Genomic DNA, 21,530 nt, shown 5'->3' on the forward strand with positions numbered 1-21,530 from the left:
GGCCTGTTTCGGCGCTGTTTCTAAACTAAACTTGGTACATTCATCCTTTCTGTAACCCCCCCCCATGATTTTATACACTTCTATAAGATCACCCCTCAGCCTCCTGTTCTCTAAGTGTTAAAGTCATAGGCACTCCAACCTCTCCCTATAGCTCAGGCTTGTCAACATCCTCGTAAATCTTTTGTGCATTCTTTCCAGCTTTGTTTTTCAATGGCAAAAAAATAAAGCATGCCCTTCCATTCAAAGATATTTCACAGTGTTCCATTCTACTGACTGCATCTTCCGTTTGTGCAGCCCACTGACCTTCAGTGGCTCACCCCACAGCTCAATTCTAAGTGATTGCAGCTCTTTGGCGTACGTTTTAAATCATCATCGGCCATTGCGTGAAGAACCCTGTCCTCTGCCATTCTGTTGGATGGTGAGGGATGCTGCACTCCTCCACCTCCCCCATGGTCCTGAAAGTGCTTTCACCAGATAATGATCATCCTTTTTGAATATTACAGTTATTTATTCCTCCACTATATACTCTGGCAATCCAGTCCAGGTTCGAACCAACATTAATTAAAAAAAATTTAAAAATCCTCTTGTCAGTTTTGGTTCATTTACCAATCATCTTCATTGTATAAAACCAATGCTGTAAACCTGAAATAAAAGCCGCAAACGCTGGAAACGTTCAGCAGGGGGCGGTGTCTGTGGAGAGGGGAAGCGAGTGAGCAAGGTCTTTGATGTGAAATATCAACACCCTTTCAGCATCTTTCTACATTTAATCTGCAGGTCACATGTAACATAGTGAAGCATGAAAGCATAGAACAGAACATTACTTTCACAGGAACAGGCCCACAATGTCCATGCCAAACACCATGCCAAGATAAGCCAATCTTCTCTGCCAGTGTCTGATCTATACCTCTCCATTCTCTACATATCCATGTGCCTGTCAGAAAGCTTCTTAAAGGCTACGATCATATCTGGCTCCATCACCACCCCTGGCAGTATGTTCCAGGCACCCACCTATTGTGTAAAGAAACAAAACTGCCCCACACATCCCCTTTTACATTTTCACCTTAAATCTATACCCTCTAGTCATTGACATTACTACTACTGGGGGGGGGGGGGGGGGGGGGGGGGGGGGGGAGGAAGGTTCTGACTACAAGGAAAATGGCAAGAGACTTCAAAGAGATGGAGACGGGCTTTTGGAATGGGTGAATGACATTTCATGTACAGAGAAGTGAAATGAGAAGAGGGATTGGAGCCAATAGGGCACTATTATAAAAAGGAGTACAAGAACAGAGATATTTAATTCATATTTCCTTATGACATGGGAGGCCATGTATTCCATTAAATAGGGAAAAAAATCAAATGAATGCAACACTCAAACTTGGGTGAAGAGGATATTTATACTTGTGGGTAATGAAGGTTTTCCTCTGTGTAGTGAGGCATGTATTCCTGTGGTTCACAACCACTGAGTAGGCTCCAATAATTAGGTTTCTTTTGAAACCACGAGAGAAAGTAGCACAGTCTTACAGAGGTGTATAAATTCACAAGGGGAATACACTGGGTGAATGCACGGACTTTCGTACCCAGGGGAGTGGAGTCAAAACCAAGGGGATATGTTTACGGTGAGATGGATAAGATTTAATACGAACCAGAGGGGCAACTTTATCACACAGGGTGGTAGAACAAGCTGCCAGATGGAGGTAGTTGAGGCAGGTACTGTAACAGCAGTTAAAAGGCATTTGGACAGGTACATTTAATAGGAAAAGTTTAGAAGGATATGGGTCAAATACAGGCAAATGGGAAGAACTTAGATGGGGCACATCGCAAAGACATGCGTGTTGATAGACTCGCCACCTGCTGTAATTGACTGGGGTTGGTCGGTGAATGAGAGGGGACTTGGTGGGCACGTGGTAGAGAATGGGTGACGAGAAATAAGTGGGGAAATGGGGTTGACGGGATTGCTGTATAGAATTAAGTTAAGGCCTATTCTATGGCATAAACTAGATTTTGAACACTTTTTGTTTGGTTTAGTTTATTATTGTCACATGTATTGAGGTGCAGAGCTTTATGTTGCATGCTGTACAGTTAAAGAAGACTACATGATTACTATCAAGCCATCCACAGTTTGAAGATAAAGGGTACAATATTTTGTGCAAGTTAAAGTCAGATTAAAGATAATTTAAAGGTCTCCAATGAGGTTAGGACAGCACTCTTGCTGGTGAGAGGATGGCTCAGTTGCCTGATAACAGTTAGGTAGAAACTGTCCCTGGAGAACGGCCATGTAAAGGGCCTGACCCACTTGGGCGACCTAATCTGCGTGTTTGCCCCTCATACTCACAGCATGGTCGACACAAGGTCGTAGGAGGTCCTTGTAACTCTCCTTCATGCTCGAGAGTGGTCCCCGTGTACTCGAGGTCTCAGCTAGGTCACGGCGTATTTTTCAACATTCATAAATGCCCGAGAGTAAAAATAAAAAAGGTCGCCATGGAAAAATTCAATACTTTTTTTTATTCGTAGGTTTAGTCGTAGTAGGTTGGCATGTTAGTCGTAGGTAATCGAGGGTAGTCAAAGGTAATTATAGTCAAAGGGAGGTTGAAGGAGATCGAAAGAGGTCGTCTTCACTCTCCACTATTCGGTGTCCAATTTCCCCGAAGCTAGTCGAAGCTAGTCTTCAACATAGTCGAAGGAGGTCTTCAGCATGCCATTTTTTTAAACTCTCCTAAACTCTTCTAAACTCGCCAATTAGGTTGCCCAAGTGGGACAGCCCCTGAACGCCTCTACTTCCACTCACCCCTCCGAGATTTTACCACTCACCTCAGCAGTTAACAATGACCAATTATCCCACTATTCTACACATCCCAGGAATGTGGGAGGGAGTATGAGTGTAGGAAACTCACACGGCTACATGAAGGACATGTAAACTCTATGCTTGAATCTAGGTGGCTAGAGATCTGTGGTGGCTGCTCTACCTGCTGCACCACCGTGCTGCCTTCACAATAAGAGGGTGTGATTACAGTTAATTGGAGCAAGGAGTTTGCCACACGTTGAAAGTGGCATTGTCACATGTTGCACTCCAGAGTTACCAGGACCGTACACAGTGGAATGGCATCTGCACCCTGTCACATGTATGGGCCACGGGGAAACCTGGTTTATCACTGTGATTTCAATAGAACTTGGCCACAAGCAATATCCAAGAGCAATCGGTGTGGGTTCTTCAGGGCCAGTGTATGTCGGCCTTGTGATTTCCTGTTCTCGGTTACTCACCGTCTCATATGGCTCAAGTAATGACGAGCGCTGCTCCTGAACAGAATAGACTTTTATCTTGGGGTGGGTGGGTCTCTGGCATGATTGCCGAGCTGAGATCACACAAAAACAGCCTGTGTGAAGGACTCCTCCCGTTCCTCAAGACAACTTGTTTCTTTTTCTCCCTGGTTACAGAAGCCATTGAATACATTACATCAACTCTTGTGTTTTATTTCCCTGGTACCATGGTTTTATGAGTAACAAGGAATTTGTTTGAATTGTGACAGAGTAAGTCTCATTCATTCTGGAACATTCCTGTTGGCCTGCGAGGTCACCTGGTCAGACAGGCCTCAGTATTGCATACATTTGGGTGATGCCTCTGCAAAATGCAAATTTTACATTTCATGATTTCCTTAAATAACCAGGCCGAAGAGAATAAAGTGTAGGTTTGTTCCTTATTCCTCCCATTTTTTTTCAAGTTGACAGACATTACTGAGACTGCCCCGTTCAGGATAGGATTGTACATGTGTAGGAAGGAACCGCAGATGCTGGTTTAAACAAAAGATACACACAAAAAGCTAGAGTAACTCAGTGGGACAAGCAGCATCTCTGGAGAGAAGGAATAGATGACGTTTTGGGACATGGCTCTTCTTCAGACTAGTTAGGGAAAATGGAAACAAGAGTTATGGACGATGATGTAGAGTGATAAAGAACAATGAATGAAAGATATGCAAAAAGGTAACATGATAAAAGAAACGGGTCATTGTTAGCTGTTTGTTGGGTGAAAACGAGAAGCTGGTGTGACTTGGATGGGGAGGGATAGAGAGTTGCTCAGGAGTTTCCCCTGACGCTCTGTCTGAAGAAGGGTCTCGACTTGAAATGTCACCCATTCCTTCTCCAGAGATGCTGGAGAGATGGAATATCTATCATCTGTATCTATAGGATAGTACATAGTCCGTTACAGCTACTTCGCCTTCACATACTCACATGGTACTTGGTAAGTGACGGAGGTCACTGAACCTGGCATATGCGAGGCAAAAACAAAGTCTGATTTCAGAAATGTATATTCAGTAGATGGTACACAAAATGTTCAGGGGATCTTGGTGAAATGACTGGAGGTTTATTTAGAGATAAGTGTTCCAATCTCACCATGGGAATTGGGAAATTTATTTTCACTTAAGTTAACCTGGAATTAAAATGCGAGCATCAGTAATGTTAGAACACGAGAGGACAAGAAGATGGCATGGCCAAGATGGTGCATATTCTTGATGCTGGATGCCGCTGCCTTGATGCAGCACCTCATGTAGATGCTTTTGATGGGGAGGGCTGTGCCTGTGATGGACCGGACTGTGCCAATCACTCTCTGTCGTCTCTTGCGTTCCTGTGAGTTGGCTTTTGCCAATCCAGGCCGTGATGCAACCATTCAGGGTACCTTCTACAGAACATCTGTAAAAGCAGCATCCACGGAGAAAGAACAACAGTTATTGTTTCGGATAGATGACCTTTCATTTGCTCGGACTGAGCCAAAGTGCTCACTCTGTTTCTCCTCCTACAGATGCTGCTGAGTATCCTCACGTTTTTGGGTTTTATTTTATTCCTGGACGATGTGTGTTACTAGTACTTGCAGTCGGTCAATGAAGCCATGAATGTGTTTTGTTTTATATCACTTAAGATCTACGCCCAACTGGTATGACCAAGTTTAGTGTCGAGTTTAGACGTTACCATGTTAAGAAATAAACTACTTCTGGGGGGTTTCAGAAACATGGATTTAAACATATAGTCTGGATCTGGGAAAAGTCACTATAATCTTGAAAGTGAATTGCATGAATTTGTGAAGAGGTGGTCATGCTTGACTAATGCCATTGATTTTTGAGGATGTCGTTAGCATAATAAATAGGAGAGTTCCCTAGATATGCAATGTGTGTCCAGAAGGCATTTGGAGGACTGAATTATCATGCAGCTTGCATAAGCTTGACTTGCATTCATATGGGCCAAGATTGTGGTGTGATTTAACTGTTAGTTATTTGGTCGGGTCGATGCATTAAGTATTTTCTCTGTAATCCAGAGCGATAGAGCACAATCTTAAGATCAGAGGTTAAAACAAAGTGCTGGGAACTCGGTGGGTCAGGCAGCATCTGTGGAGGGAAATGCACAGATCACGACTTTTCCTCAGACTGTCTCTTTCCCTCCACAGATGCTGCCTGACTGCTGAGTTCCTCCAAGTTTATTATTTGCTCGGGTTTCCAACGCCTGCAGTTTTTTTTTTTTTATGTCATCTTAAAATTAGATTGTGATTTAGAAGTGAAAGTGGAAAACGCGTTTATTCAGAAGAAATTCAAATCCTTAACGTTTCCACCAGAGAACATTGCTGCTGCTATCCTTTGGTGCATTTGCTGAAGGTTTCCAAAATCAGACTGTCCATCCACCACCACCCACACCTCTCATCTCTGTCTCTGTTGTTCACAGAAGGGTAGTAGAAAATTACAGCACATTTGCTGAAAAGGTGAAGCGTTAAAAGCTGACGATTTTGTGAGGTAGGATGCCAAGCAGCATGGGAAAATTTATAAATGGAGGTGGGATAAATCTCCTCGGAATATATTTCATATTTCAGTCCACATTAAATGAGGCAATTTGACCCATAGAGTTATGCCAACTCTCAGATGATTCACATCAGTCTGATTTCCCCCATTTATTTCTCCTGTCATTCATTCACCTTGTCTCTTACACACGTTTCAATCAGAATTAGAGCATATTATTCATTATTTAGTGTTTTTCTTACCAGTACCTGGGGGTTGATCAGCAACCAGTGTCTGAAGAGCTCCCGGGATGTTGCTGAGAGCAACGATTGGAGCTGTGGTCTGTTTCCACGCTGTGTGGTTATGTGATTCTACCCCCTCTTACTTTACATCTCACTGCAGTTGAGTTTGCATCATTGAGATTGTCTAAACTGCTGCTGCTGGGGACCAAAATGCCCTTGAAGTTCTTCTCGGCACTCCATCAGTAATTGCACGTCTCCCTGCCTCTCTTATTTCTTTTATCCAAACCATTGCTCTGGCCTCCATTCCAGAAACTTTGTTTAATTTTAAGACCTTGAGGCATATGTTTTGTCAAAAACGTTCCAAAAGCCCATAGAAACTACATTATAAATAGCCCCACTGTTACTTTATCTGAAGTGAGACATGGTGCTTTATCAGGAAGGATCCGGCCAGCTTGTGCCAGGTTTCGGGTCTTGATCTTCAAACACCCTTCCCTTGGTTGAGCAAGGGGTGTGTGTGCTGATGCATGGGAAGGGATGAAGAATTTCATCGATATCTGCCTCCACTCCTGAGATCTGGACGTTGTCCATGTTTTGCAGGCTCTTGCCTTGATCTTTGTGGATGAGCTGTGTTGTGTGGCAGTGGTAGGTTGGTAGATAGGTAGATGACTTTGTTCTGCTGAGTGTAAGGCCCATCCTCTCGCCTACCTCAACAAACAGTGGCTGGAAACTCGGCCTCTGACAGCACACAAACACAATGCTTGAGACACACACTTACTGATGTACAGTGAAAGGAAACAACTGCAGATGCTGGTTTAAATCGAAGGTAGACACAAAATGCTGGAGTAACTCAGCGGGATAGGCAACATCTCTGGAGCGAAGGAATGGTCGACGTTTTGGGTCGAGACCCTTCTTCAGACTGATGTCAGAGGAGTGGGTGGGACAGACATAGAATGTAGTCGGAGACAGCAAGACTGGTGGGAGAATTGGGGAAGGGGAAGGGGCGGTTTGATGGAATAACTTCAAATAGCCCTTGCTTTCCCTCTCTCTCCATCCCCCTCCCCCTTCCCAGTTCTCCCACCAGTCTTACTGTCTCTGATTACATTCTATCTCTGTCCCACCCATTCCCCTGGCAAAGTCACCCGTTCCTTCTCTCCAGAGATGCTGCCTGTCCCGCTGAGTTACTCCAGCAGTTTGTCTACCATCGATGCACAGTGAAATTAATTTACATATACAGTTCAGTACAAATATCACTTTACATAAGCACGTAGATACATATTAAATAAGCATCTCAGATAGAGTACAAGTGTATAGCAGTAGTATACTGGGTCGCCAGTTTGATGCCACTTTCAAGTCCGTTATTATGAGAGTCTCCAATGAGATTGATTGTAGTTCAGGACTGGGCTCTACTAGTTGATAGGATGGTTCACTTGCCCGATAACAACTTGAAAAAAACTGTCCCTGAATCTGAAGGTGTGCGTTTTCATATTTCTGTACCTTTTGCCCGATGGGAGAGGGAGTGGCCAGGGTGAAACTGGTCCTTGATTATGCTGCTGGTCTTGCCGAGGCAGCGAGAGGTATAAATTGAGTCAATGGAAGGAAGGTTGGTTTGTGTGATGGTCTGAGCCCAGAGATGGGGTTAATGTATTGGAGAGATCTGTGAAATCTGTTACTACTGTGCGCGTGCGCGTGCGTGTGTGATGTAAGGTGCGGGTCAAGTGCGTAGACAATCAATAGCAGGATGTTGGCGAAAATATTCTGACTGACAAGATGGATTAAAGGCATCTGAATTGTTATCCCTAATGTCTGTTCTTGGGATTACTCACTTCAGCTGGAGCATCGGTAATCTCAAAAACAGACTGGTTTATCTGATATATCGCGGACTAAGAACCTGCCTCCTGGCAAGCAGAGACTTTGAGCTACTTGATGTTTAAGAAAGAACTGCAGATACTGACAAAATCGAAGGTAGACAAAAATACTGGAGAAACTCAGCGGGTGAGACGTTTCGGGTCGAGACAGTCTGAAGAAGGGTCTCTGCCCGAAACGTCACCTATTGCTTCGTTCCATAGATGCTACTTCACCCGCTGAGTTTCTCCACCTTTTTGTCTACCTTTGAGCTACTTGATGATCTCTCGTGGAGCTGGAGCCCATACCTTGTCATGAAGGTGGGAGTAATCAGAGTGCAGCAATAGATTCCAACTGACTTATCTCCACTTCATTAGAGGATATGTACATAGAGCATACAGCACGGAAACAGGCCCTTCAGCCCAACGTGTCCATGCCAACCAAGCTGGGTGATTAGGCTTGTCCCATTTGGCCCGTTGCCCTCGCAACCCTTCTTATGCATATATCTGTCCCAATGTCTTTGTAGAATAGTAATTATATCCATCTTTATAGATTCCTCATTGCACATATTGACTGCCTTCTGAGTGGACAAAGATGCTCTGAGATTCCTCTTAAATCTCTCATCTTATACATTAATTCTTGTCCTGCACATTAACAAAGCTATTTTAGTTTTTCCATTGATTGACTTGGTGTTTTTGCTTCATTTTTCTTTGAAATAGGAAATTGAGGTAATCCGTAATGGTTCTTGGGGCATGTTCTATTTAAATAAAAACTGGTGTGTTTGGGTGTGTGAATTTCTGATAGCATTTCCTCCATTGTCCTGTCAAACCACTTTGAGCTGCAGTAACCATTTGCTGGCGACTCTACAAGGAACCTTTCACTGAGATATGCAGACACTTCCTTTTAATTCTTGCACCGCAGACTGCCTGCAGCCTGGTCAAAGATTGCTGCTATTGACAGTGGTTCACAATTAGTGAACTCTGCAGCGCGGAGGCAGGCCCTTCAGCCTGTCCATGCTGACCACGCTGCCTAACCGAGCTTGTCCCACTAGCCTGCTCCTGGCCCATATCACTTTGAACCTTTCCTATCCATGTACTACCCAAGTGTCTTTTCATTGTCGTGAGGCAGAGTATGATTGAAGATTTTGGGAATCTGCAGAAGTTCTTTGATCTCAAATCAAATCCGACCCTAGTAGATGCATCATTGGAAGGAAGGTTATAGTCAAGGCAGAAAATCTTAGTGGATACACAAAAATGCTGGAGAAACTCAGCGGGTGCAGCAGCATCTATGGAGCGAAGGAAATAGGCAACGTTTCGGCCCGAAACGTTGCCTATTTCCTTCGCTCCATAGATGCTGCTGCACCCACTGAGTTTCTCCAGCATTTTTGTGTACCTTCGATTTTCCAGCATCTGCAGTTCCTTCTTAAACAGAAAATCTTAGTGTACAGGTCGTGTTCTCGATAGTGAGATTTTCACTGAAAGACCAAGACTGTGAGCGACCCCACAACATGACACCACATTCAGACTGCATGAAAAGCTGCCGTTTGAGTTTTATTTATAATTAATTCACGTACTGGATGGTAGTAAAGAAATTCACCATGCCAGCATATCCGCTGTGCTGTATTGGCGGATCGGGTAAGAAGTGCACATTTCCTTTGCTGAACAATGTCAGTGAACCAATCCACTAGTTTCATTTTTAGTACGACTTAATTATCCCTTTCAATTCCAACTTATTGAATTACTTGAATTTCAATTCCCCAGCTGCCATTCAAACTGTTACTTCAGGATCAACAATTCCCAGCTCTGGTTGCCAGCGCAGCCTCGTATTTGACTGTTCCACCACCATACTCCTCAGCCCAGTACTGAAATCAGAAAGAGTGCTTGTAGTATCTACAGCACATGGTCAGCGGCTCTGCTTTTTTGTTGTGTGGCTGTACCAGGACTGCTCGTATCACGTTTTCACACCTTACGGGCAGAGCAGGTTAAAAGTGTCCAGAGCAAGGACTTTTTTTGTTGTTGAATTAAACAAAAGTTTTGGGAGGTTACACAAAAAAGCTGGAGAAACTCAGCGGGTGCAGCAGCATCTATGGAGCGAAGGAGATAGGCAACGTTTCGGGCCGAAACCCTTCTTCAGACTGATCGGGGGCGGGGGTGGGTGGGGACAAGAAAGGGAAAAGGAGGAGTAGCCAGAAGGCTGGGGGATGGGAGGAGACAGCAGGGGGGGCTAAGGAAGGGGAGGAGACAGCAAGGACTAACAAAATTGGGAGAATTCGATGTTCATGCCCCCGGGGTGCAGACTCCCCAAACGGAATATGAGGTGCTGTTCCTCCAATTTCCGGTGCTGCTCGCTGTGGCCATGGAGGAGACCCAGGACAGAGTTTTGGGAATATGCAGGAAGGAACCGCAGATGCTGGTTTAAACCCAAGATAGTCTGAAGAAGCGTCTTGACCCGAAACATCACCTTTTCCTTTTCTCCAGAGATGCTGTCCGACCTGCTGAGTTACTCCAGCTTTTTGAGTCTGTCTAAAGTTTTGTGAATACTCAGCTAGACAGACAGCATCTGATTTTATTTCTCCAGATTTCCAGCCTTTGCAGTTATTTTGGTCCTCTGGGGATTTTCCTATTTGAAGTTTGCCTGGGGTCTTGGCTACAAATGTAGATGCACGCAACATGTTGACAAAGCAAAGACATTTCCTGTGTCCATGAAGATTAGGCGTGTATGAAATACCAGATCTGATCTGCATGCTGCCCCGTTCATGGATGAATCTATGACTACTTTCTACTGTTTCTCAGACTACCTGCAATTTAAGTCCTCACTCTCCTCTTGAATAAGATTTGCAAATATAATATTCAAATGATACCATTGCCACGTGGAGGACTTTCTTTAGCCAGAGGGTGGCGAATCATTGCCACAGATTGCTGTGGAGGCCAAGTCATTAGATATTTTTAAAGTGAAGATTAGCAAGTTCTTGATTAGTACGGGTGTTAAAGATTATAGGGGAGGGGGGATAGGCAGGCCAATGGGGTTGAGAGGGAAAGATACATCAGCCATAATCAAATTGAGGGGCAGCCTCAAATGGCCCAAATGACCTAATTCTGCTCTTACATCTTATCACAATCATAATAATACTTTATTAGCCAAGTATTTTTTGCAACATACGAGGAATTTCTTTTGTCAAGCCAGTCGTACAGATAAAAAGCAACGGAAAATACAAAGCACATTTTGACATAAACATCCATCACAGAGACTCCTCCACATTCCTCTCTGTGATGGAAGGCGAAAGAAAGTTCAATCTCTGCTTTGCTCTCCTGCGGTCAGGGGACTCAAGGCCTCCGTTGACGGGATGATCTTGGCTCCCGTAGCCGGCGGTGTTTGGGGCCCTCCACGTCAAGGCGAGCAGCTCTTGCATTGGGAGGGGTGTCAGCTCCCCCACGCAGGATGATCGATCCCCACATCGGGGCTGGTTGAACCTTCTATGACGTTGGAGCTCCCGACATCCACGGCCTCTCCCGAGACTGCGAGCTCCCGATGTAAAGACCGCAGGCCTCGTTTGGAGCGACCCAAGGCAAGGGATCGACTCCAATGTAAGTCTACGCCCTGCAGTGGGGCTCAACGTCAGTCCGAGGAAGGCTCCAACTCCATCGATGGTAGGCCACAGAGCGACCGGAGAATGCGATCCGAAAATTACTCGCATCTCGGGCAAGGTAAGTAGCTGGGAGGGAAAAAAAGTTTCCCCGACCCCTGCCGCTCATCCCCACATAAAACAAACCGGAGAACATTTACACAAACTTTTAACACACACTAAAAAATTTTAAAAAAGAGGAACAAACAAACAGACTGTTGGCGGCGCTGCCAATCGTACGGTGCCCCTGGTGGTTAATGGTCTTATTGTGCACGTGAAATGCCTTTCGTACTTTAATAGAAAGTATAGTCGCGTGATTGTAGTTGGTCACACAAAGCTACAAAATAAGGGGCAGGTTAGAGAAAAATCGTTACTCTGAAGGTGGTGACTCTCTGGAATTCTCTGCCCTCAAGGATGTTGGAGCCAGATCAGTAGGTAGGTTTAAGGTGGAGAAAGATATTAGAAATGGCGAGGAGCTGAGGGTAATGGGGAATTGGCATGAGGAATTTAGGCCAGCACAGATCAGCCATGATCATGTTGAATGGCGGGGCAAGCTTGAGGGGCCTGGCGACTTACTTGTGCTCCTATTTTCCTGAGTATATTTATTATGTAGCTGTAAAATCGTGATTGTGTTTGGTAATCAATGTTTGCTGGTATGAACATTGAAAGCTCCAATGTCGTAATACCTCCCTAACCCCCTCTCTTTCTCCTAACCCAGGTACGCACATATTTCCCACTCCTGTCACCTTGTTCCTTTCCCCTCCTCCATAGGCTTATCTCCCATCCCCGAGTCCTATATTCGCACTGCTTTCTTGTATTCGCACCACTCCCCCCCCCCCCGATCCCTGTCCCCTTCCATCCATATCCCACCCACCTGCTTTCCATTTCACTCCTCATTTTCTCTCCTTATATCACCCCTTGTTTTCTTTTCATCTCTAGTCTTTGCTTCACTCATTCCCCCCCCCCCCCCCCCCACCCCTCCTGTATCCACCTATCACTTGCCAAGCATTGTCCCACCCGCACTTTTACAATTTTCTCCCCTCGCGCCCCCTCCCCCACCCCCACTCCATCAGTCCAAAGAAAGGTCCCAAACTGAAACATCGTCTGTTCAGATGCTGCCTGACCTGTTGAGTTCTTCCAGCACCGCAAATTGTCCAAGACTCCAGCATCTGTAGTCTCTTGTGTCTCCATTTACCAGCAATATCCAGCCTGTGATCTCTGTAATCTAGCCTGTTTCCAGCCCATTCCATTGAAACTGGCAGCTACAAACTGAGTAGTTCCAGGACAACGATGGAAGCAATTATGTTACGTTAGGAACTGGTGCAGCTCAAAAACTCCAGAAAGCAAGTAAACACAACTGTGGCTTATCAAGGGGCAGTGTCTGGGAGCAGGAAGTGGCTATCAGCTAGTGTAGCTGAATGACACGGCCCTATGGAAACTCCCAGTATCTGTGTGCATTGACACCCGGCTAGCTGACATGTGCACATCACACAGCTACACTCACCACAATCTTTAACAGCACAAAGGAGACAGACTCTCAACTATAAGGAGACAGGAATGTTCAGTGTTGAAGAAAGAACTGCAGATGCTGGTAAAATCGAAGGGAGACGCAAAATGCTGGAGAAACTCAATGGGTGAGGCAGCATCTATGGAGGGTCTTGACCCGAAACATTGCCAATTCCTTCTCTCCATAGATGCTGCCTCACCTGCTGAGTTTCTCCAGGAATGTGCAGTGTTCTTTTTGGACCATGTGATAAGTCCTTGGATCTGCTTCGTGAAAGAAAGTTTTATATTTAAGAATAGGCCCAGTTTCGGGTCAGAGGTGTGAGGGCATTCGATGCCTGGACTAGAAGCTAGTTTACATCTCTGGTTCTCAGATTCCACTGGATATTCAAATATTGTTACATAGCTGAGGCTGGCATATTGTGATCAGAGATGTAAACTAGCTTCTAGTCCAGGCATATAACTATCAGGAGATATTTACAGAGACGTTGTGTAATCAAAATAAAAATATGTAGGAAGTATTTAGAGTCAGATTCATTTAGCAGAGAAGCAGGTTCTTCGGCCTAACTCGTTCATGCTGATCGAGATGCCCTAACTGGTAATGTGACCCACATCCCTCTAAACCCTTCCTTGATATTCATAATGTATTGAATATTGAATATACACAGTGACTGAGTTTTCACAGATCTCATAGGCTGAGTATTAGCCATGCTATGGTACCCAGCGTTCACTACCCTCTGGGTAAAATAATTTCTGCTCGTATCTGGAGTTAGTGGGTTACCCCCTTCCCGTGAGAGTGTGACCCCTGGTGCTGGATGCTCCAGTCATGAGAATCCATCTGGACAAAAACGGAATTTTTCAATGCCGTTGCCCACTCTAAACTCTAGATAATGTATGCCCAGCCTGCTTAATCTTTCCTCCTATGACTAGCCTTCCAACCCAGGAGGGTCTTTGCGGGCCCCCCCCCCCCCCCCCATCACGTATCCCGTTCTCTTTACGGAGAGACTAGACCAGTATACACTATGCCAGATGTGGTCTCATCAGGAATCTATTTCAGTGAGAAGTATAACCTTTCAGTTCTGGTGTCATTCCAGTAATTTATTTTTGTACCTCTCCTGTGTCTGTGTTGCCTGGACTCTTGTGTTATTTTTCCCTGACCTTTTAACTTGACAATCATACATAAAGTAATGGTGTACAAAGAATTTTCTAGAAATCCAGCATGTGACATTCTACTTACTTAGTCATCCCATCAAAATTCAATGTGGTTAGACAAATATAATTGCCCGATTTGGAAACTGTATAGATAGGTCTGTTATAATTCATTTTTATAGTCAACGCCTGGCTTTTGTTTTTAATGAGCCATCTCCTGGATTGAGATATTAAGAACATAGAACCTTGATGCAGGCGAATGGTCCTGTGAGACTACAACAACAGTGAATAAGCTCGTTGGTGACCAGTGTGTCAACTCTTCATCCCACCTCGTCATTATCTCTGCGCTCTAAAGCCCAACAGCCTCATCCGTGAATACCTTGAACTATCAGATATCCACTCCCTCTGTCAAGGACAACTTCACACATTTCCATGCCTCTGCAAAACGACGCTGTCTTCCAGCCGATCCCTTTCTCTGAGACTGGAGGAAAAGGCATCTGCCCCGTCACTAACCCTCCGAGTCTGCCGTGTACAGGTCAGCCCGCGAGCGTGAACCATCCTGGTAGCATGACAGCCACCTCCTGCGTTCCCTCTACACGGGGAACCTACCTGGTGCCACACTGCACACCTGATCAGTCTCCTCGATCGGTGACACTTTGCTGCCCCCACCTTTCTAACATGTTGTCCCTTGCACACACAGGCGCAGAACAAACTGACCGGGGTGCTTGCTGCTGCAAAGGTGATTGATACGAAGAGCGAGGAAGAGCTGGAAGATTACATCGTGGAGATTGACATCCTGGCCTCCTGCGATCACTACCATATTGTTAAGCTCCTCGATGCGTTTTACTATGAAAACAAGCTGTGGGTAAGAGGCATCACTCTCTCGGGTAACAGCGGCGCTGGGTAACACGCTGACCGTGCACCTTTGCCACTTGCATCCGATTCAGCTGACGGTCTGTGCCTTTGGGAATGTAACACACTCCCAGCTCAGCCCACAATTGCTCGGCCTACCCTGCTTTCCACAGTTTCCAGCCATCACTGGCTCCGGGTGTTGGGATGGCTCTGCCCATGGATGCTCTCTCTCTGTTCTCTGCTTGTCCCTGTGCTGTGCTTCTGCAGTATCTGCCCAAGCAGCTGCTGCTGCGTCTGCCCCCGCCCTGGTTGTCCAGTTGTATTGGGAGTGGCCCTCCCCCTGCCGTTCTCCGCTCAGGACTGTAAATGCAAGAGGCGCAGATGTGGCCGAACTCTGCCCACTCCGCTCTTGCGAGACGAGGCACGGCAGCTCGCGGCCTCCGCTCAACCCGTCGCCTGAAGTGGCGGCCCAGAGTCCTCCAGGAGCTGTGTGTGTGTCTACTTTGCAACCAGTTGGCCTCCCCGCTTCATTAAAATGCATTGAGCTGTCACATCCGTAGCAACAGAGCCACTGTGTAGCACAAAGAGTGTGTTCAGTGAGCCGCTGTGGTCACTGCAGGCAACGTGCGTTCCCATACACACCGTCCCACTGCTGGCCAGAATTATATTTTTCTCAGCTTATTTTCTCTGTGTGACTTCTATCGCGCGTGTGATTTTAACTCTGGGTGGATTTCAGTCGGGCAGTGATGTGGAGATTTGTACAGATTGCATCTCTGGGTGCCAGAGAGGGGACTGTTGTATTTCAGAGTGAAAGGTTTATTCCAGCTCTTGGTGCCAAACTTTAGTATAAACCACCATCTGCAATTGCTTGTTTCTACAAGGTGAGCTGTGGCTGCCCCTTTGCCACACCATAGTTTCATGGCCTGTGCCTACGTGTTTCTAACCGCCGACCTGTCCCCACAGATCCTGATTGAGTTCTGCGGTGGAGGGGCAGTTGATGCCGTCATGTTGGGTGAGTGTACAGTCGGGTGATGTGTGTGTCGGGGTGAGCAGGCAGTGTTGATCCTGCACTGTGTTACAGCGTTCCACATAGAAGTGGATCTCAGGAATTACACAGCCACAGGCCTTACAACACACCAATCCCTGTCCCGTTATCCTCGATTGTGGGCACCGACCTATGCTTTTCCCTCTGTTGTCCCCTCAGTTCACCCATCTCTCCTAGTGGTATTGATGTTTAGATTAGAGATACAGCACGGAAACAGGCCCTTCGGCCCACCGAGTCCACTCACATAAATTTGCGCCAAATCTCCAAAGCCCTTTGCCTTTCTATATGCGGATGAGCGATAGCACACGGTTTTATGAACACACTGTGGTGTATCTACTCACAGCTGGTACTTCAGCACTCATTGGGCATGATCAACCACCTGGAGTTGTTTAGACGTTTTGTTGTCCACTGATGGAGCGGTGTGTAACTGAGTGAAACACTCCCCAGACACCTCGTCTACCCCCTCCTCACTCCCTCTCGCCCCCTCCATCACTCCTACTGACCCCTCGTCTCCCCCTCCTTGTCGTATCCACAGACTCCCTCGGACCCTTCATCTTCCCCCAGATCCCTTTGTCTTACCCCCACCCCCGCCACCCATCACTTTCACAGACCCCCCCCAGACCATAATTGCTCCTGCCTCCACTCAGTGCTACTCACTGCCTTTCCTCTTTTCTCTGCCACTCTAGCTCATGTCTCCGCATTGTAGTTCCGCTGGGCTCGCAGAAGGTTAACCAAGCCTCCGGGCTTGGGATCTGCAAGTGTAAATATCTCTCCTTCCGGCTGTGCAGCCAAACCACTGGTAGAAAGAGCTTCCAGATGTGGTCACATGTGGTCACCACTGCCCCCTCTCAGCCACGCGGGAAGCTGCCCTGATCTCCCGCCCTGTCTCTTCTCTCCTAACCAACATCTAATCCACTCTTCCACTCAGACTCTCATCTTAAAACATTAAGCTTCTTGCGGTCTCTCTAAACCCTGCGATTAACCTAATTTCCCCAGTCTGTGAGGTTTTTCTACGCTTGCCATTAATATTCTCTCTTCATCTAATCTACATGCACAGTAATTTGGTCTTTAATTAAAGATAAAGACTCGGCTAACTGGCCTGAGGTTCGACAGAATGGCGCTGTCTCCCTTTGTAACTGGTTGTCACATGGGTCTGCTCCAGCCTTTTGGTTTTATACTCCTCTATAACATCACCACACCCTCCAGCATTCCATGGAATCAAGTCACACTGGGCTTGATATCTACCCTATCCTGCTCCCTTCTGGTATCTAATTAAGATCTAACTCCCAATAATACGGATCTAATTTCTTTCGCCGCTCCTCTGAAGGCAACTCTCTCATCCCACAAATTAAGAGTCGAGAGTGTTTTATTGTCAGATAAACTGGCAACAGTTCAACAATATCTTACTTACTGCCGCTTTACAGGCCTATTAACATGATAACACAGAGATAAAAATACATTTGATTATGCACCTCACTTTAACCATTTTGTTTTTACTCATTTAAGTGAATTATTTTGTTCCTTTAGATTGTTTTTAATTATTTTTGATCCTCGTGCAGTAATTTATTCTGCTCTTAATTTTCTCTTGTTTCCTCATCAGTCCTGTTCTTTTTATCTTGTTCTTTTATCCTCATCAATCTGTCCCCGTTTTCATTTGTTTTTATTCTGTTTGCATGTTCCAGGCACCCAGACTGAGAATAGTTTCACTTTTTAATTGGAATAGAGGTCTACAATTTCAACCTTGAGAACCAGCCCTTCACACCTTCCCTTCTCCACCACCTCCTCACTGCAGCCCCTCACCTTCCCTTCTCCACCACCTCCTCACTGCAGCCCCTCACCTTCCCTTCTCCACCACCCCCTCACTGCAGCCCTTCATTTCCTCCATCACTGCCTTTCAGGAGGAAAGGTTGTCACGGTTGTGCTGGGAAAGGCCAGTATTTGTGCTACGCAACTTTATGATGCATGCCTCTAAATCTTGTTCAACTGGCATTTTCCCCTCTGTAGTTTGATCGTAATCTTTTCATGTTGTGGTCAGTGCTCCCCAGGCATTTCCCCACGATCAGAACAGCAATCTGATTCACTTCATTACTTCGAGCCAGCTTCACAGCACCCCTTCACCTCGGGTGACTAACACCCTGCTGGTTTTTTATCTGTTGACTTCCTCTGAACCAGGTAATTAGTGGATAATTAATAGAAACCCTCCCTCTCCTGCAGATGTCCGTCCATCTGTAATTTAGGATGTGTACCAGCCAAGTGTTGAGGCAAGAATAAGGTGCAGGGCAGAGAGGGTGGGCCTTGCCAATGGTGCGCTCTGCTCGCAATGGAGACTCTGAAGGTTTGTTAAGTAGATGGGCAGGAAGTTCCAAGATGGCGGCGCTGGCTTAACAGCTGCGGCCCACCTGCAGTCTGTCTGTTTTTTTTTCTTTTGTTTTGTTCTTTGCCATGTTTTAGTTAATTTTGTTTTATTAAGTTGTGTATGTATGTGGGTGGGGTGGGAGAAACATGCTTTGGCCTCTTCCTTCGGGGGATGCGACTTTTTCTTCGGTCGTATCCCCCGTCTCCGTCTGCGCCGAGGCCTAATAGCGGAGCTGGCGGCAACGGAGCTGTAGCGGCGGCAGCAACGGCGGAGACCGGACTCGGCCCTGGAGCTGTAGCGGCGGCGGCAGCAGCGGAGACCTGACCCAGCACCGAGGCTGTGGCTGTGGCTGTGGCGGCGGCGGCGGCAGCAGCGGCGGAGACCTGGCTCGGCACCGAGGCAGCAGCGGCAGCAGCGGCGACCCGACTCGGCACCGAAGCTGTGGCGGCGGCGGCAGCAGCAGCAGTGGAGACCTGACTTGGCCTCTGAACTGTGGCGAGGCAGCGACCACCCGCGGAGTTTGAACCGTCGCCTCGGCGCAGAGGGAGAACAAAGAGGGAAGAGCCAGAGACTTTAAGATTTTGGCTTCCACCACAGTGAGGAGGTGTTTGGTGAACTCACTGTGGTGGATGTTAAATTTGTGTTGATTGTGTGTTTTTGTCATTTTTTTAATTATATGTATGACTGCAGGGAAACAGAATTTCGTTCAGACCGAAAGGTCTGAATGACAATAAATGAATCTAATCTAATCTAATCTAAAAGTGCATGACCTAGAGAGAGTGCAGAGGTCATTCACCAGGGTGGAGTGCCTCAATTACGAGGAGAGACCGGACAAACTGGGTCTGTTTGCCTGGGGGGGGGGGGGGGGTGGGGGGGACAAACCCAGGCAAACACACCCTCTGAGACACACTGGTCAACCTGAGGAATACCTTCAGCAACAGACTGGTTCCACCAAGATGCAGTACAGAACGCCACAGGAGATCCTTCTTCCCTGTGGCCACAACTCCTTCCCCTTCTGTCATGGAGTAGACTGGCTCATTACCCTCCTCCCCAGCCCCAATCTTTGCACATCGCCAATCCTTTCCACTCATCACTTTAATATTATGTTTCATGTATTTTGTGACTATTGACTACTCTTAGGGCTGGCGGAATCAAGGGATATGGGGAGAAGGCAGGAACGGGGTACTGATTGTGGATGATCAGCCATGATCACATTGAATGGCGGTGCTGGCTCAAAGGGCCGAGTGTCCTACTCCTGCACCTATTTTCTATGTTTCTACCAATTTCCCTCCTGGGATAAATAAAGTTCTATCGTATCGTAAAGAGGCTGAGTAGGGGCCATGATCGAGGTGTACAGAATGGCGTATAGATGGGGCTGCTAGTCAGAAAGCTTCCCAGTGCGTAAAGGATGCATGTTGCTTATGCCTTTCTTTCTGTGAAAGAAGCAGGAAGGCACCAGAAAGTAGATTTACCCCCAGTTGACTGAGTGGGAGTCTGGCGTGCCTGGCTCACTGGCGGTCTCCTGTGGTTGCAGGCTGCTACTGCTGCAAGTTGGTCTCTCAGCCAGCAGGAGTGCACAGCCAAAGAGTGCACCACGGAAATAGGCCCTCTGCAGGTAAAGGTAAAGGGCCGTGTACAGAGCAGGGTGAGCTGCCACAGGAGCAGGGCGCGAGTACCTAGAGCACAATATTGCCATCACAGCATCAACATTGCTCACAGAGGGCGGTGGGTTTATGGACTGAGCTGCCAGAAGCAGTAGTTGGAGCAGGTACCATTACAACATTTAAAAGGCGCTTGGACAGGTATATGGATAGGAACGGTTTTCACAGATACGGGCCAAACGTGAGCGGGTGGGACGTGTAAAAGGGGCATCGTGGGCGAGTTGGGCCAAAGGGCCTGTTTTCGTGCTGTAACGTCTCTAACATCAGTTCAATTCAGTGTTCAGCCCAAGAGGGGAGTAACTGCTGGAAATAACCAGCCGGGTAGGCAGCAGCTATGGAGAGAGAGAGAGAGAGAGAGTGAATGTTGCAGGTTGGTGTTTATCAATTTGCCAGATTGACTCCCTGTTGCCTCCTGTCTGCAGAGTTGGAGCGGTCCCTGACAGAGCCACAAATCCGTGTCGTTTGCAAGCACACGCTGGAAGCGTTGAACTACCTGCACGATAACAGAGTGATTCACCGCGACCTGAAAGCTGGGAACATCCTGCTCACCCTGGACGGGGACGTCAAGCTCGGTGAGACTCCGTTCTGTGCTACAGCAGCCCGTCTAGGTCCTAACACCCCCCACACCCACACCCCCTCCCCCACACGCTTGGCTGGTCCAGGATAGCCCCCTTCCCACCTTGCATCGAGTGACCGGCCCAGGACAGCCCTCCCACAGCCGAGCCCAGTGACCTCCTCCCCCCACCTTGCGCCGAGAGACTGGCCCAGACAACCCCAACTCTCATCGAGTGGCTGTCTTAGGGTTAAAATGACGATACCTAAGCTGATGTACAAAGGAGAGCCAGGGCGGGGAGGTGGTCTCGGAACGTCCGGGGCAGGTGGGGGAGGGGCTTGGCATCCGGTGGGGGGGGAGAGGGGAGTTTCTATGGTAGATGGGGAGGGGTGATGGGGTTGTGTTGAAGGGGGTGGGACCGCCGGTTCGGGCTGAGGGTTGGTGAAGGACCAGGTGGGGGAGGCGGGGGGTACGATAGTCGAGGCAAGGTCTCGGGCTAAGGGTGGGGTCGGGACTGTGTCCCGCAGCCAGTGATTCCACCCTTGTTCTTGTGTGTTGCAGCCGACTTTGGGGTCTCGGCAAAAAACATCAGGACGCTGCAGCGACGGGACACCTTCATCGGCACCCCGTACTGGTGAGTGCCGCGGTTCACGGCACCGCCCGCACTCTCACACCCAGGGCAGTGGACCTGTGTCTGGAGCGTGCGTGTGTGTGTCTGGAGTGTGCATGCCTGGGGGGGGGTGCACGTGCAGAGTATGTAGAGAGTGACCCAGAGTGTGTGTGTTTGGATTGTGCCTGTCTGCCATGCATGTCCCCATGTGTGTGTGTGTGTGTGTGTGTCCCCGTGTCCGTAGTATGTGTGCGGAGTGACCATAGTGTGCGCTTGTGACTGTTTACTGTCAGTTGGTGCCTGTATGCCAGTGTTATGAACCCTAGAATGACTACAGGTCAG

General features: G+C 47.3%; 1 protein-coding gene across 1 annotated transcript in view; it reads left to right on the plus strand.

Annotated features, from left to right (window-relative positions):
• slka (STE20-like kinase a) overlaps positions 1–21,530 on the plus strand; it is a 69,153-nt gene that overhangs the window by 14,184 nt on the left and 33,439 nt on the right. The window contains 4 exon segments of the mRNA XM_055647144.1: positions 14,812–14,976; positions 15,927–15,975; positions 20,448–20,597; positions 21,140–21,212. Coding sequence (XP_055503119.1) covers positions 14,812–14,976; positions 15,927–15,975; positions 20,448–20,597; positions 21,140–21,212 — 437 coding nt within the window.

Source organism: Leucoraja erinacea, chromosome 15 (genome assembly GCF_028641065.1).
Source record: "Leucoraja erinacea ecotype New England chromosome 15, Leri_hhj_1, whole genome shotgun sequence".
In the NCBI taxonomy this organism is placed as follows: domain Eukaryota; kingdom Metazoa; phylum Chordata; class Chondrichthyes; order Rajiformes; family Rajidae; genus Leucoraja; species Leucoraja erinaceus.